The 17,312-nt window shown below is 38.6% G+C and overlaps 2 protein-coding genes and 1 long non-coding RNA gene across 7 annotated transcripts in view; 2 read left to right on the top strand and 1 right to left on the bottom strand.

Moving 5' to 3' along the window:
* Positions 1 to 3,814, top strand: part of LOC139766550 (uncharacterized) — a 261,997-nt gene extending 258,183 nt beyond the window's left edge. For 2 of the 3 annotated variants that reach the window (XM_071695352.1, XM_071695350.1), the window contains 2 exons: positions 2,446 to 2,542; positions 3,001 to 3,814. In XM_071695352.1, the coding sequence (XP_071551453.1) occupies positions 2,446 to 2,529 (84 nt within the window). In that variant the 3' untranslated portion in view covers positions 2,530 to 2,542; positions 3,001 to 3,814. The remainder of the gene's footprint in view (positions 1 to 2,445; positions 2,543 to 3,000) is intronic. The other variant, XM_071695351.1, reaches the window with a different exon arrangement.
* Positions 3,815 to 6,433: 2,619 nt separating this feature from the next.
* The window catches only part of LOC139766554 (uncharacterized), a 34,731-nt gene continuing 23,852 nt past the window's right edge, over positions 6,434 to 17,312 (bottom strand). Inside the window, exons 2-3 of one of the 2 annotated variants that reach the window (XR_011716919.1) lie at positions 12,968 to 13,066; positions 6,434 to 7,360 (exon numbers count right to left, since the gene is read on the bottom strand). This is a non-coding gene — a long non-coding RNA (uncharacterized lncRNA). Of the gene's footprint in view, positions 7,361 to 12,967; positions 13,228 to 17,312 lie in introns of those variants that run through there. The other variant, XR_011716918.1, reaches the window with a different exon arrangement.
* The window catches only part of LOC139766549 (uncharacterized), a 10,962-nt gene continuing 7,825 nt past the window's right edge, over positions 14,176 to 17,312 (top strand). Inside the window, exons 1-2 of one of the 2 annotated variants that reach the window (XM_071695348.1) lie at positions 14,176 to 15,013; positions 15,562 to 15,696. In XM_071695348.1, the coding sequence (XP_071551449.1) occupies positions 14,962 to 15,013; positions 15,562 to 15,696 (187 nt within the window). In that variant the 5' untranslated portion in view covers positions 14,176 to 14,961. Of the gene's footprint in view, positions 15,014 to 15,521; positions 15,697 to 17,312 lie in introns of those variants that run through there. The other variant, XM_071695349.1, reaches the window with a different exon arrangement.

Raw genomic sequence — 17,312 nt, 5'->3', positions numbered from 1 at the left:
GGATAATGTTCTCAACTTCCACACATTTTTCAAGGCTCCCAAAATTTTCGCCCCCTCCCCCACCCTATGATCCACTTCCGCTTCCATGGTTCCATCCGCTGACAGATCCACTCCCAGATATCTAAAACACTTCACTTCCTCCAGTTTTTCTCCATTCAAACTCACCTCCCAATTGACTTGACCCTCCACCCTACTGTACCTAATAACCTTGCTCTTATTCACATTTACTCTTAACTTTCTTCTTCCACACACTTTACCAAACTCCGTCACCAGCTTCTGCAGTTTCTCACATGAATCCGCCACCAGCGCTGTATCATCAGCGAACAACAACTGACTCACTTCCCAAGCTCTCTCATCCCCAACAGACTTCATACTTGCCCCTCTTTCCAAGACTCTTGCATTTACCTCCCTAACAACCCCATCCATAAACAAATTAAACAATATATATATATATATATATATATATATATATATTTATTTTATTTATTATACTTTGTCGCTGTCTCCCACATTAGCGAACTAGTGCAAGGAAACAGACGAAAGAATGGCCCAACCCACTTGCATACACATGTATATACTTACACATCCACACACGCATATATACATACCTATACATTTCACAATATACGTACATAAACATACACAGACATATATATATATATATATATATATATATATATATATATATATATATATATATTTCATTTTTTTCTTTTAAACTATTTGCCATTTCCCGCGTTAGCGAGGTAGCGTTAAGAACAGAGGACTGGGCCTTTGTGGAATATCCTCACCTGGCCCCCCTCTGTTCTTTCTTTTGGAAAATTAAAAAAAACTAGAGGGGAGGATTTCCAGCGACAAAGCAAAAAAAGAAAAAAAAAAATATATATATATATATATATATATATATATATATATATATATATATATATATATACATGCCTTACATCCTTGGTAAAAACTTTTCACTGATTCTAGCAACTTACCTCCCACACCATATAATCTTAATACCTTGCACAAAGCATCTCTATAAACCCTATCATATGCCTTCTCTAGATATATATACTGGGGTCGACGTGATTTCAATGGATTGAACCAGGGCATGTGAAGCGTCTGGAGTAAACCACGGAAAGTTTTGTGGGGCCTGGATGTGGAAAAGGAACTGTGGTTTCGGTGCATTAGTACATGACAGCTAGAGACTGAGTGAATGTGGCCTTTGTTGTCTTTTCCTAGCGCTACCTCGTGCACATGAGGGGGGGAGGGGGTTGTTATTTCATGTGTGGTGGGGTGGTGATGGGAATGAATAAAGGCAGACTGTATGAATTATGTACATGTGTATATATGTATATGTCTGTGTGTGTATATATATGTATACGTTGAGGTATAGGTATGTATATGTGCATGTGTGGACTTGTATGTATATACATATGTATGTGGGTGGGTTGGGCCATTCTTTCGTCTGTTTCCTTGCACTACCTCGCTAACGCGTGAGACAGTGACAAGCAAAAAAAAAAAAAAAATAATGTGTGAGCAGATATGGCCTCTCTTATTCTGTTTCATGGAGCTACCTTGTTTACACAGGAAATGGCAATCAAGTATAAAAAATACATATATATACCAAAGCATTTGCAGTAAGAAATGAACTCTAAATACTTATGCTAGTACTGTAGTTCTTGGTAATACATAAAGTATTCATGATCACGTTTAGAAAGCAGATGGTATTTCATATGCAGTTATATTTGCTAATACTCATAGAAGACTGGTGTTTCACTAAGGTGACAGTCAGAACACAGTGCTTTTAATGAAGCCTATATACTCAGGATCATTGCCATGGATAGTTGAAAACTTTGGCATATACCTTACCTTCTATATTTTTTTAAAAGATTGATCATTACAAATGTAATCGGTAACAAATTTAAAATGTAGTTACCCTGATTGGATGAAACTCTTATACTAACCACTTGTATCCCATTAGATTGCCCCCTTCTAACTTAAGAGAATTAAATCTGACCAGGGATGATTAAAATTGCAGCTTAAACCTCTAGCTAGTTTTGCGATTACAACATTTAGAATGTAATTACCCTGGCTTGACAAAGGTCATTTAACTATTTATATCCCTTTAGCCTGCCATCCAAACTTATTTAATTTCCAACATGACCCTCCCCCAACACACACACACACACACACACACACACAGTTATAAATGTCTGATACTATCACTCTTGTCAGTTACCATATTTGATCATGAAAGCAGTGTTACTGGAAAAACAGAGAGTTTGAGCACCTGACTGATGTCCCAGAAGAGCTTAATTCTGCAATGTCTTAAGCAAGATAATGTATTGTTTCAGCTAACTGATTTGCTTTTTACATTTTGTCTACAGTATATGATGGTGTAAAAATTTTGTATGAAGGTTTTTATTTGACATACTAACATTTTATCATTCACAGCAGGCTTTGGATAAGGGGGTGAGACGACGTAGTGCTCTGATTGCCCAATGGGAAAACCGTATCCAGCAAACTACGGACACCTGAGCCTGCATTCATGGTAGGTTGGTTTTGTAGAGCATCTGTAACAAAGCCAGCTCTACATTAAAATAAAGTGATTTAGCATCTGAATTATACTCTCCCTAAAGCTTTTTATATGTTTTGTAGTTACCAGAAACTTGTATTTCCTTGGTGCCAGGGTTGAGAATATATGGGAGACACCTTTCAGACTGTAATATATTGTGACCATTATGTAAATGACTGTGTGGCTGCATTGTATCTGTATATGAATTACTGTATAGGCAAAACATATGGCTGGGAAAAAATTTATTTAGTTTTGTTGATGGGCGAGTTGTACACTTAGAAATGACTTGCAGATTTTCCTGTTTCACATTGGAAACATAATTGTATGAATGAAAGAGGCACTTCAAATTGTTACTCATACAATACTGTAAAACTGTATTTCAAATTGTGTATCCTGATCTTTTTGCCAACAAAATATTCTGTTTGTATTTCCAGGGAGCATTTGGTGCTTGTGAGAGCAAGTTATGCCATATGCCATCAGCAGGCCAGCTAATCCTTGGCAGCCATAAGGGTCACCCTCTTGCAGCTCTATATACCTTATTTGATTATTATTTAACCATGTCAGAAAGGCCGCAGTTAGCTGTTCACCTTGTAATTTGTTTTGGTCATTTTCACTTAACTGCTGCCAGGGTAGTAAATTTTTGTAGTAGGTACAAGACTTTAAAGTTCATCATCTGGCTGCTGTGGCCATTCTTGTGATTATAGTGTGATATAGTATTGATTGTAACTCTTAGTGCTTAAATATTATATAATAATCACAGCTAGCAGGGTAGGGTACAGCTGACATGATCAATTAATATCCTGAGCATATTTGTTGACATGGAGATCCCTCCCTCATATCATTCCTTCACTTCTCTGAAGGATATACACATTTTACATTTACAGTGCTTCCTATTTTACTGTAATTATTGTATGCAAAAAATGGCATATATGTGCTTACTAGTTGTGAATGTTGTCCGCAGGCAGAATAATTTATGTGACAGGAGAAGGGGGCCTCTATAGTCTTCTTGTACATATGTAGATTATGCAATGTTATATTTAGTACTTAAATCCTGTGGAAGCATACTATTTATGCTTTTTCAGCTGCATATTTTCTATTGTTAATTAATAATCCTTTATATGTTATTTTAAGAATAACGTATGAGTAAGGTTGATATTTTTACCCTATGGCAAGTCTACAGGCAGGATTTTCAGGCAGCAGCCTTTAGCCCAGCTGTATCACTTTGCACAAATAAAAGCTTAAATAATTGCTCTTTTCTGCTTTCACCTTTCATTTACTGTTTATTTTTTTTTTAAAGAATTCCATTCAATTTCTATTCAATGCAAAAATCAAAGGACCTTCTTTATCACATATGATACTGTACAAAAATTTCCTTTGCTTATATCCAAATGTATTGATGAGACAAACCACAGAAAGCAATCTCTCATCCACGGGATCTTTTACTTTCAAATGTTTTATAAGCTTCATTTCTGACAATATTTGCAACATATTCTAATACTGCTACTTGTGAGTTAGTTCCAACGGCCCATTCACTCATGTGCACATATACAAAGTGCATATGAATGCACGGTTTGTATATGACAATATGTGGTGTGAGGAGGTTTGATCGAGTAAGTAATGTAAGGGTAAGAGAGATGTGTGGTAATAAAAAGAGTGTGGTTGAGAGAGCAGAAGAGGGTGTTTTGAAATGGTTTGGTCACATGAAGAGAATGAGTGAGAAAAGATTGACCAAGAGGATATATGTGTCAGAGGTGGAGGGAACGAGGAGAAGTGGGAGACCAAATTGGAGGTGGAAAGATGGAGTAAAAAAAAATTTGAGTGATCGGGGCCTGAACATGCAGGAGGGTGAAAGGCATGCAAGGAATAGAGTGAATTGGAACGATGTGGTATACCGGGGTCGACGTGCTGTCAATGGATTGAACCAGGGCATGTGAAGCATCTGGGGTAAACCATGGAAAGTTCTGTGGGGCCTGGATGTGGAAAGGGAGCTGTGGTTTCAGTGCATTATTACATGACGGCTAGAGACTGAGTGTGAACGAATGGGGCCTTTGTTGTCATTTCCTAGCTCTACCTCGCACACATGAGGGGGGAGGGGGATGTTATTCCATGTGTGGCGAGGTGGTGATGGGAATAAATAAAGGCAGACAGTATGAATTATGTACATGTGTATATATGTATATGTCTGTGTGTATATATATATGTGTACATTGAGATGTATAGGTATGTATATTTGCGTGTGTGGACGTGTATGTATATACATGTGTATGGGGGTGGGTTGGGCCATTTCTTTCGTGTTTCCTTGCGCTACCTCGCAAACGCGGGAGACAGCGACAAAGCAAAATAAAAAAATATTTTTATTTATTTATTTTGCTTTGTCGCTGTCTCCCGCGTTTGTGAGGTAGCACAAGGAAACAGACGAAAGAATATATATATATATGTTGGAAAGGATCACAATTTTGCATGTGATCAAGTATATTCCTATGAGTCCACGGGGAAAATAAAACACGATAAGTTCCCATGTGCACTTTCGTGTAGTAATCACATCATCAGGAGACATACAAGAAAGAAATACAAGTCAGCTGATATACAACGAAGAGACATAGCTGGGATGCCATTTGGTAAACACGTGATTGTCCAAGACAGTCTTGACAATGAACTTATCATAAAATCATTATGTGGACAAGAAGGGGAATTGTTTACAAATTTTATCAACAATAAAGCTATCCAATTTGTATAGACCTTCGCTCATATTAAGGTTTCTGTTAGACTTAAGCAACATTAATATAGTATAAGAACAGGACAAGAATCAAATGCCTTGTTCAATCACGTTAAAATCTACTATCATTGCATTGACTGGAGTAATGCCATCTCAGTTATTAACTCCGACCCCAGTGCAACGAGTAATATAATTGAATCTTCTATTACTAAATATACAAAATATTATAACCTTAATATAAGCGAAGATCTATACAAATTGGATAGCTTTATTGTTGACAAAATTTGTAAGCAATTCTCCTTCATGTCCACATAATAAGCTTATGATACGCTCGTTGTCTGTCTTGGACAATCACGTGTTCACCAAATGGCGTCCTAGCTATGTCTCTTCATTGTATATCAGCTGACTTATATTTCCTTCTTGTATCTCCCCTGATGATGTAAATATTACACAAAAGTGCACTTGGGAACTTATCATGTTTCTTTTTCCCCATGGACTCATAGGAGTATACATACATATACATTTCAACATATACATACACATGTACATATTCATACTTCCTGCCTTCATCCCGCTTGTTGCCACCCCACCACACATTAAATAGCACACCCCCACGCGCGTGCGAGGTAGCACTGGGCAAAGACAAAAAAGGCCACATTTGTTTACACTCAGTCTCTAGCTGCCATTTGTAATGCACCAAAACCACAGCTCCCTATCCACATCCAGGCCCCACAAAACTTTCCATGGTTTACCCCAGACGTTTCACACACCCTGGTTCAGTTCACTGACAGCACGTTGACCCCGGTATACCATATCATTCCAGTTCACTCTATTCCTTGCACACCTCTTAACCTCCTGTCAGGCCCCAATCACTCAAAATCTTTTTCAATCCACCTTTTCAACTTCAATTTGGTCTTCCACTTCTTGTTCCCTACACCTCTAACACATATATCCTCTCTGTCATCTTTCCTCAATCATTCTCTCCGTATGCCCAAACCATTTCAACACACCCTCTCCTGTTCTCTCAACCATACTCCTTTTATTTCCACACATCCCTCTTACCCTTACATTACTTACTCAATCAAACCACCTCACACCACATTTTAGATACACCTTAAAAACATAAAACATTGAAAAGGCAATAAAAGACAATACCTTCTATATGTAATTAGGCAAAACTGCCCTCAAACAAAAATTACACCATGAGCATGATACACACAGCTCAACTCATCTCACTAAATAAAAAAATCTAAAACATAAATGAATTCCTGCATAAGTCGCTGTAACACAACAACAAAAACTTAGTTATATACAAAAGAAATATTGTGAGAATAATCTGCCAAATACAAAATAATAACAGGACACTTCCCTAACTAAATGAAACCTTCTTCACATCAAATAAAAGATTTCCAAAAGTTCACAAATAGTTCACATCCAGGGTGTTCACCATTAGAAACATTAACAATTAAAGTTACATGTTTTCTTACATCATAAAATCCCCACACTGGAGCTTTACAAATTAAATGATTTAGGTCCCAAAAATGTGTGAGAACTATCCCATTAAAACTCAGTATTTCTGTAGCAATGTATAAAGAGGTTCTTTAATCAGACATATTTGGTACAAATTTAGTTAATATCATCCCGAAACTGCTTAAATTCAAATTTATCTTTCAAAGGTGGGTAGTTATAAAGCCCTTCTACTTTCTTAGAATGAGAGTCATTTTGTCAGTAAATGCCCCATGAGACTCACTTCAACTGTCTAACCTTAAGTTTCTCTCTATACATCTTATCAAAACCTTTCTCAGCTGAGCATCTTGTTCTGCATCTGTACAGAAAAATGCCAAAAAATTATCCATAATTATCTCAACACTTTTTACGTTAAAAATTTAATGAATATTCCTCTGGTGTACTTCTTGTATATGGATATTACTAAATGGAAGTCTGGATTAGCAGAATCTTCCAAAACATATATTGAATATCAGTGGTTCAGAAGATACCTTGTCTACTTTCTGCTGCCAAAATCTCAATGCTGTAGCCCCCATAGACAACAGTGTAGCAACCACAAGAAGTTTCTTCTGCTGAAAGTAAACAGTTGCTCTCATTAATGCTTTATCAAAATGTATTAGTTATTGTAAATACTGGTGGGTCAAACATTTTTTCACGGGCTACATTAGTTCATCATAAACATCACTATCCTTTATGCCACTTCTGGGTTACAACGAGGTAGGCTAGGACAGGGAGCAGAGCCCACAAACCGGAAGTTTGCTTTGACCCTTTTGTGTAGATTTCCAGATGACAAGGGTAAAAGCTCACAGTGCAATTAAAACTGATCTTTTGGCTCAACAGAACTGATACTGTATTTACAAGAATCTCAACTTCAACAACTTTTTTGGGTATAAAGTTGATAAATAATGGAAAATAAACAAGCAAATATTATGCAACCCACCAATACCAACTACTTACCAAAGTAACAGCTGCATTGTCTAACCTTTTGGATACAGTTTAGTCCATGTTACGACCCTTAACTTGTTACAAAAACGATAAGCTACTATTCAACCCAACAGTAGGTAAAGTTTCTTGCACAATAATTTCATTTTTCACCATATCATTTAGCATACATTTCAATCTCTCAAGAAACGGAACTCTCGCCAGGAGGATAGCCAATGGCATCAAAACTAAAATCAATCTGTTAATGTACCTCCTCAACACAACATCCCGAACCATTAAACGTCAAGTTCCAGTTAAGAGGTACCACAGAAAAGAAGAAAAAAAAAGAGGATTTGAAAGTAATTTATATCAGTGAACTCTTTAACCTTGGTCAAAAGTCTGTAACCTTTATAAACTAGTCAGCCAATTTACAGGTAAGTAATCTATGATTAGCCTTAACTATCACATGGGGTAATCCTGCAACACGTCAAAAACTACTGCAAAGGATCTAAATATTCAACAGTCAATCAGTTATGCAGAACTGCATTCTATATTCAGATGTGTAAAACAAAGATTTAATACATAATGAGTCTAAGAAAAAAATAAACCATCTTTTTTCAATACCAAATTTGTATAATAGCTAAAGGCCAGTATGAAGCTGGATGTTTATTAGAATATCATGCTACATGTTCTTTCAAAATCATTCATCCTTCTCCCGATTCTTTCCTTCTTTCCCTTACATTGTCTATCTATCTATCTATCTATCATAACTCTGAAACCTATTCCAATTGGAACTCCCTAAAAGGGGTGGCCACAGCAAAAGAGTCTCCTTCACTAAAGACCTCCAGCAGGGTTTCTTACCCTTTAATGCCTCACCCTTTAATTTGATGCATCCTATCTCCTACTGCTACATAATGTTTCTACCTAATGCTCCTGCCTAAATGTTCCTACCTACAAATTCTTTTTAGTGCTCCTGCCATTTTGCTAAAATGTAGGGCTAGTGCATAGTACTCACCACAGGAAAATCTAGTTACAAAGAATGAGCTACATGAGTTAAGTGTTGTCAAGTGTTACATATAACAAGGAGAGATTGTATGTATGTGGAGTGAATGCCAGTAGTCCATATAACAGTGGGCAGAAAGAAAAGACAGCAACCACTAAAATGCTGGCTCACCCAGGCAGCTTGTACTGGTAGTATACCTCCTTGGTTGTTGGCTGCAAACCAATTACTACCTCTGTTTCTTGTTTACCCAATATTCAATTTTTCAAATTGAGCTTTGAGACCATTTCATGCTTGCTGGCTGTATGTCGTTATTTTTAAGTTGTTCTCATGGTATTATACTGTGAATAGAATTCCTAGTTACATGCAGCCAAGGACACTGAGGTTGCAGCTTGCATACTAGGGGAAGAAAGAGAAGGAGGCAAGATTTGGAGCAGTATTTTTTTCTTCTGAATAATAAATGAAAGTATGACAGCTAAGATGGTCAAGACAAACATAGGGTAAAAGTGAAACACTACCAGAAATTAAGTGAGCCTATGAAAACCGCACCTAATTTCAATTTGGAACTTTTAATAATCATAGTCGAATTTTACCAACTATGCTGTTTTCATCTTCCGTTTGCTGTGCTGGCTACATGTTGCTGAAGGACGTAAACACACTCAGTGAACAAAGCAAAGTCAGTGAATAAACCTCCCAGCAACTGGATGAAAATCACACAAATCTTTACATATAACACATAAGATACAGTTGTTTAGGAAAGTCACTTATCCTCAATATTTTCCTTGATCACCATAGCCCTCCCCATATCACATTTAAGGTAGCAAAAAACTATATACTCCAGATCATGCTCACATGATCTTTTCACTTTTACTAATTATCATGTATATCTAGAGCACTTCTAGATATCACTATTACATTTGAATATTGTGAGATTTTGCTCTGCAATACTTGTACAATATTTAGAGAACGGAACAACCATTGTGAAACACGAATATCAGCACCTATATTTTAGTGAATATCTAAATAAGGATACAGTACTTAAGGTTTGATATATCTGAGCAAATGTGAAGTTAATGAATATAAAAGTAGCTAATACACTTGTAAAATAGCAACAGAACCTATGAAAGCCCCACCTAGTAGCCAAACCAAAATGATAGTATAGAAGAAATATTCATGTTTCTTAGGTAAAAGTCTAGTTTAGATCTCCATTACTATTACATTGGATACTAAATGATTTTGTTCTGTGATACTCAAGCAGCTCATTCTTTGTAACTCTAGAATGGTTTGGTTAAGAGAGAAGAGGTGGTGAAAGACTTGCAGATGAAATCCGGCAAGGCAGTGGGTTTGGACGGTACTGCAGTTGAATTCATTAAGAAAGGGAGTGACTGTTTTGTTGATTGGTTGGTAAGGACATTCAATGTATGTATGGATAATGATGAAGTGCCTGAGGATTGGTGGAATGCATGTATAGTGCCACTGCACAAAGGCAAAGGGGGATAAAGGTGAGTGTTCAAACTACAGAGGCACAAGTCTGTATGGGAGGGCATTGACTGAGAGGGTAAAGGCATGTACAGAGCATCAGACTGGGGAGGAGCAGTGTGGTTTCAGAAGTGGTAGAGGATGTGTGGATCAAGTGTTTGCTTTTAAGAATGTGTGTGAGAAATATTTAGTGGAGAAGGAATATGATAGGGGTGATGCAGATGCTTTGTGGAAGGATTTAAGAGTATATAGTGTGGGAGGTAAGCAGTTAGAAGCATTGGAATCTTTTTATAAAGGATGTAAGGCATGTGTGAAGTAGGAAGAGAGGAGAGTGATTGGTTCCCAGTGAAGGTTGGTCTGTGGCTGGGGTGTGTGATGTCTCCATGGTTGTTTAATTTGTATGGATGGGGTGGTTAAGAAGGTAAATACATGAGTTTTGGAGAGATAGGCAAGTATGCAGTCTGTTGGGATGTCAGGGTCTGGGAAGTCAGTTGTTGGTCGCTGATGATACAGCATTGGTGGCTGATTCAAGTGAGAAACTGCAGAGGTTGGTGACTGAGTTTAGAAAAGTGTGTGAAAGGAGAAAGCTAAGAGTAAATGTGAATAAAAGCAAGATTCTTAAGTTCAGCAGGGTTGAGAGACAAGTTAATTGGGATGTAAGTTTGAAAGGAGAAAGGTTGGAGGAAGTGAAGCGTTTTACATATCTGGGAATGGACTTGGCAGCAAATGGAACCAAGAAAGAGGAATGAATCACAGGATGGGAGAGGGGGCAAAGGTTCTGCGAACGATGAAGAATGTGTGTAAGGAGAACTTTATCTCAGAGAGCAAAAATGGCTATGTTTGAAGGAATAGTAGTTCCAACAATGTTATCAGGCTGCAAGGCATGGGCTATAGATAGGGTTGTATGGAGAAGGGTGAATGTGTTGGAAATGAAATGTTTGACGACAATGTGTGGTGTGAGGTGGTTTGACTGAGTAAGTAATGAAAGGGTAAGAGATATGTGTGGTAATAAAAAGTGAGGTTGAGAGAGCAGAAGAGGGTGTTGAAATGGTTTGGACAAACAGAGAGAATGAGTGAGGAAAGATTGACAAAGAGTCTATATGTGTCGGAGGTGGAGAGTACAAGGAGAAGCGGGAGACCAAACTGGAGATGGAAGACTGGAGTGAAAAAGATTTCGAGTGATTGGAGCCTACACATACAGGAGGGTGAAAGGTGTGCAAGAAATAGAGTGAATTGGAACAATGTGGTATACTGGGGTTGACATGCTGTCAATGACTGAACTAAGATGTGCAACATCTGGGGTAAACCATGGAAAGGTATGTGGGGCCTGGATGTGGATAGAGAACTGTGGTTTTGGTGCACAACACATAACAGCTAGAGACTAAGTGTGAATAAAATGGCATTTTTTTGTCTGTTTTCCTGTCGCTACCTCACTGAAGAGGATGGCAGCGATGCTGCTTCCTGTGGGGTTGGGTGGCACTGGGAATGGATTGAAGGCAAGCAAGTATTAATATATACACGTATATATATGTATATGACTGTGAATGTGTCTATACGTACGTATATGTGTATATGTATGTGTATGTATGTGTATATGTATGTGTATGTATATGTAAGTGTATGGGTGTTTATGTATATATGTGTATATATGAGTGGATGGTTTGTTCTTCATCTATCTCCTAGCATCACCTCAATGATGCAGGAAACAGCAATCAAGTATGATAAATAAATAAATAAAATGTATAATACATTCAGCAATATCAAACAAAACAACACTTCGTATAAAGAATAATATATATCAAGGCAAATGTGGAGTTAATTAAAGCAGAAGACAATACATCTGTAAAATAGCTAAAGTTTATAAAAAAAAATTAAAAAGAACATAAAAATACTCATACTTTTGTAGTCTAGTTTAGTTCTACATTATTATTATCAGCAGACAGCGAGATTGTTTTCTGCAATGCTAGCACAGTATTCAGAGAATAAAGTAACAGATGAAGACCATGAATTTGAGCATTACATCTTTCTATGCAAAATCAAATAAGGCCATAGTAGAAAGCTATGGATCTCGGACAATGTGGAGTTAATCAATCAAAGCATTTGACGCAAAGAACTGAGCATTAGCGACAGGTGATCTGATTGCAGAGGATAGGTAGTGTAACAGTTAAGCATATAACTAAAGGCACTGGGTGGCTAATATGAATGAAAATAATGAACAGCTTGTCTAGTTTTTGTGGCAAAGCAAAACAAAAAAGTGCAGACAGGAGAGCAAAAGGAAAACGGCAGAAGCAGAATAAATATGGTTGGATGAGAATGTGCTGAAGCAGTCAGCTGGTGGATCTTTGATAACTTCTAGGTAGGGGCAAGGATGTGTAAGTTTGTAGCTTAAAAAAAGAAAAATGACTAGGGTGAGATGTTGGTGAAAGTTTGAGGGCTTGAAGGAGAGGATTGCATGCAGAGGTATGGAGAGGACAGGCATAAGGCGAGTGTAAATGAAACTAGGGGAATGGAAGGCTGTCATTACTGCATTATATGAAAATACATCAGTCCTCCGTTGGTATTTCTGTCACGAAAACGAACTATATAAAGCACCTAAAACAGGGTACCCGTTTACTAAAGCTAGTTTCAATGCAAAGCTAAAATAGACCATCATTATTTGTGTGAAACAGCGCCATGAAGCTAAATTACATCACTAATTACCAAAGACATATATCTATTTCTATCAACATAAATGGCTACGCTAACACTTTTGAAGAAAGTTTACGGATACAATACTTACCACGAGGTAGAACTTCACACTTGTATGTGGAATTCTTGGTTGATCGATTCACTGCATCTAATGATTCTGTTGCACACTCCCGTCACCTCAAGTACTAATCTGAAAAGTCCAAAATATGGTCTCTTGGTTCTATGCTGGCCTCTGAAGAGCTGGCACATTTGACCTACGTCCTTATTCCGTTACCTGGTACTTTACAAATGTGCTTTTCACTTGAAGTTTTGAGAGGCTGCAAGAATCATCGGCACCTGTTGTGTCCGAGGAATTCTCACTTTTGCAGCGTTCGCAACTTCCCGAATAATTCATAATATATATATATATATATATATATATATATATATATATATATATATATATATATATATATATATATATATAAAAGTGCGCCTAGAAGTCTAACGTGTACCTTCATTTTCTTGCTTCCAGACAAGAATTTGGGCTCTCTCCTCCTTGGAAAGATAAGAGCCGGTCATATTAAGGCACAGGTGGAAGAAATACAGCGCCCAAAAACGAAATTCTTAACAAAAAGGGGAAGCCTGAAGGAGTAAAAATAATATCCCTCGAGATAGCCTGAGGCACACTTAGCGGGTGCTTAAACCATTAACTAAACTAGTCTCAGCGACTAGATGTACCATGATTTCATCAAGACAGCGTTTTAAGCTTGAACCCAAAACAAAGCTTAGCCGTGTATAGCAGTGAAATATATTCGGGCAGAGTTTTTTCCCGAATATATATATATATATATATATATATATATATATATATATATATATATATATATATATATATATATATATATATATAAATTATATATTCAGGAAAAAACTCCGCCCGAATATATTTCAGTGCTATATATATCACAAAAGTAACTGGTCAGCATCCAGATGCGAACCTTAAAGATGTCTTCCAAACTTCTCATCGACATTGTAAGTTTTGGGGAATGAAGGAAAATGTGTACAAACCCTAACAGTTCGGTAGGAGATGGTAGGAAAAGGATGGACAGGGTAAGGTACAGAGGAAAGACAGAAGTGGAGACTGGGTGTACAGATGTATGCAGTTTACATATCAAAAATATTCACTATTTTATGTGGTTTTCCGTTTTAGCATACGTCCTCAGTTTCGACCATGGGTCAAAAAACGTACAAAAGAAATATATTTGGGCAAATACATATTCCTACCATTTAATGCCCAAACACTCAAGACGGCTTCGCGGGACAAAGTGGTGGTGGCGTGTTGGGAGGTGACAGTCGGACACTTCTCACCGTTATCGCTTAAGGCATCCTGTATAGCCCAGGGCTTGATAAGTCAAACTAATATGTTTGTACAAACACCTGATTTTAAATTCAATATAATCCCATAAGGTGTCCTGGAGGAAAATACGCGAAGCTGCATCTTATTCTTGGAAAAATTCTTTGAGGTATCATACTGAATTCTGTGATGCTAGAAGGTAAACAAAGTAAAGTAGAAGGTCAAGGGAAATGTACAAAGATACGGCCGAGGGCCGACAAGCTACACGTCGCCATCAACACTCGCCCAGACGTCCACTTCTCCTCTAGCTGTGTCCTACCACATGAAACGACTGGTGGATATTTGGCCCAGTGAGCCTGGGTAACGAAGGAGACAGTGGCGCACTTAATTGTGACGGTGTTCAAGGCGTTTCGCGTTACGAGCAGTGGCCAAAGGAATGGTAAATTCAAGGGTGGAACGGAAAGTACACATTCCTATCCAGTGGTAAGCTTCCTCGTTGATAAGTGAGACGCGTGGTGCCATCGCTGACCACCTAACTTACCAAGCCATAGTTATAAATCATGCGTGAGGTACCAGCGGTGTGCGGAACTCATACTCAAGCTGTGAGAGATCCTTTCCTTGAGGAATATTCATATTTGAGACTCCACTGCACAACTGTATGAGTCGATTCCAGCCTGTAAGTGACCCAAGAGGAGCCTAGCCCAACTAATGCCAAGGAGGACGACGGCGGTGAACGGTGGCGAGGAAAGATGTCAGGGTCGCTGTGTGTCACCTTACTCACCCTCCTTCCCACGGTGACGGGTAAGTGCATCATCCTATTCGGTAAAGGACAGTTAGCATTGTGAAAAGTTAGTGAACCAAGAAAAATCAAGTCGCCCTTCGCATTTTTCACGATCGCTAGAATTAACGGCGTTCGGGTTGGCGACGAAAGAATGAATTTCTTCGAAACAGACCGTCTGATCAAGGAGGAGGCAACAGGTGAAAGAAAACTGCCCATTTCCAAGATAAGGTTACCATATGGAGCACCGCTGCCCTGACTGTACAGTGGCTCCTGTTATACAATACTAGATTATGAGACAATGGATGAGTTTAATATGGCGTATTATAATACATAAATTTTGCTGATGTATATGAAACCTTTATCAACAGCAACAAACACAAAGAAAAGTATTCCTGTTGTGTCAGTATACGCCATGTAAATGCAAAAACCACTAAGTCGAGAACAGAACTATCAATATATTATATTAGTCAAGCTGTTATCAGGGAAATTATCAGGCAGGTATCAAGATATCAGGCACGTATCAGGTAAGAGTTTATTTCACATATGTTGCCCTTCTCTTCTCTCGTAGGCCTGCTAAATGTGGCGTATCCCCTGCCAGCGCCCTGGTCTGACCCAGAGGTCTGTGGTTCACCGTCTGCGCCGACCGCTGCCCTACACAACCAGACCATATGCGATCCAGACCACTTGCTGTCACCCTACCACCGTGAGTACCGGTGCAGCCCACAACCGGAACCAAGCGATTAATATGACCGTACCAAAATAAATTTGGCGCGGGTGTGCCTCGACCACCCCACACACACACACACACACACACAATGTCCAATACGAGAACGTGAGTACATTCACCTTACTTTATCATATACCGTCTACTGACGAATGAGGGTGATCGTATATTGGTCATTGACTGAGAGCCAGGTATTAAATGACGGTGCTACAAGATGACTGTAGATGTACCTCGACCACATACTCTCTTCACTGAGGTAATCCTCGAGGACAGAGTGTTGAAGGTATGATTAGGATGTGATAAAATATGAAGCCGAGTTGATCATACGATACACCAAGGGTTCGATGTAAAGCAAGAGGATCATACGGTATACCAAGGGTTCGATGTAAAGCAAGAGTATACAGGGGAATGAAAGATATGTGAAAAAATTCTCTAAACAGATTGTGAATGTCATGTAAAAAAAAAATAATAGGTTGAAGTCTAGGAAAAAAAGGAAAAGGAAAGGTACAAGAAACAGTAATGGAGAAACATGGGACAAAAGTATAAAAGATAGAAAATAAAAGGTAGAATGTAAGGCTGAATATCAGAAAGCTGTAAAGGTAAAAAAGTATTTAGGGACAAGTTTATGAAGTAACAAGAAGCAAGGCCTGTGGTAGAGAGAGGCGATAGAAAATGATATCAGAGGTACCAGGGTCTAAGAGCTATTTCTAACACCTGTTTCAGTACTAAGGAGCACCCTGGTGGGTGTGTTCGGGTCTGGTGAATGGTAAGCGTTGGGAACACTGGGGGACTGACGTACCTAGCGAACACGCAGTGGCCATGGCTTTGGGAAAAATCGTGACAGACAAGAGGGAGACTATGCAGGTGTGGATGAACCTGCTGACAGGTGAAGCTCTGCCTCCTGCTGCTGGGTGGGCGCTCCAGTAGGCAGACAGACAGACGGGAGCCAACGGTGGAAAGGGACTCTATACAAGTTCTGACTGCGCAGTAAGATAACTGATCTGGGTGAGATAGAGAGGAAGACATGAATCGGAGACGAACGTGACACCAAAATGACGTCCTAAATTCTGAGAGAGCAATGACGATAAGGAAATAACGACGAATGTGGCGAATGTGAATCTGGTGGAGAGGAGAGAGGACAGACCAAGGGTTAGGTGTATGGCAAGGGTGAGGGTCAGTATGGATGATGTGTGGAGAGGTATGGAGATATGGGTGCTGAGTACAGAATTTCCATATAGATAGATAGATAGATAGATAAACATAAGTGTGCCCTGACTACACACTTTGTACTATGGGATCTTTTAATCTGCTGTAACCATATGATATGTCCTGATGAACGAGCAATAAAGCCTGAACCACATACTGCAATCCCCCTTGACCACATGCTATGACTTGCCTTGAACACATACTCTGTAACCTGTCTTGAGCACATAACTCTGTAACCTGTCTTTAATACATAACTCTGTAACCTGTCTTGAACACATAACTCTGTAACCTGTCTTGAACACCTACTCTGTAACCTGTCTTGAACACATAGCTCTGTAACCTGCCTTGAACACATAACTCTGTAACCTGTCTTGAACACATACTCTGTA

Source organism: Panulirus ornatus, chromosome 58 (assembly GCF_036320965.1).
Source record: "Panulirus ornatus isolate Po-2019 chromosome 58, ASM3632096v1, whole genome shotgun sequence".
Taxonomy (NCBI): Eukaryota; Metazoa; Arthropoda; class Malacostraca; order Decapoda; family Palinuridae; genus Panulirus; species Panulirus ornatus.
The sequence above is the reverse complement of the archived record's forward strand: the minus strand, read 5'-3'. Positions and strand labels throughout refer to the sequence as shown.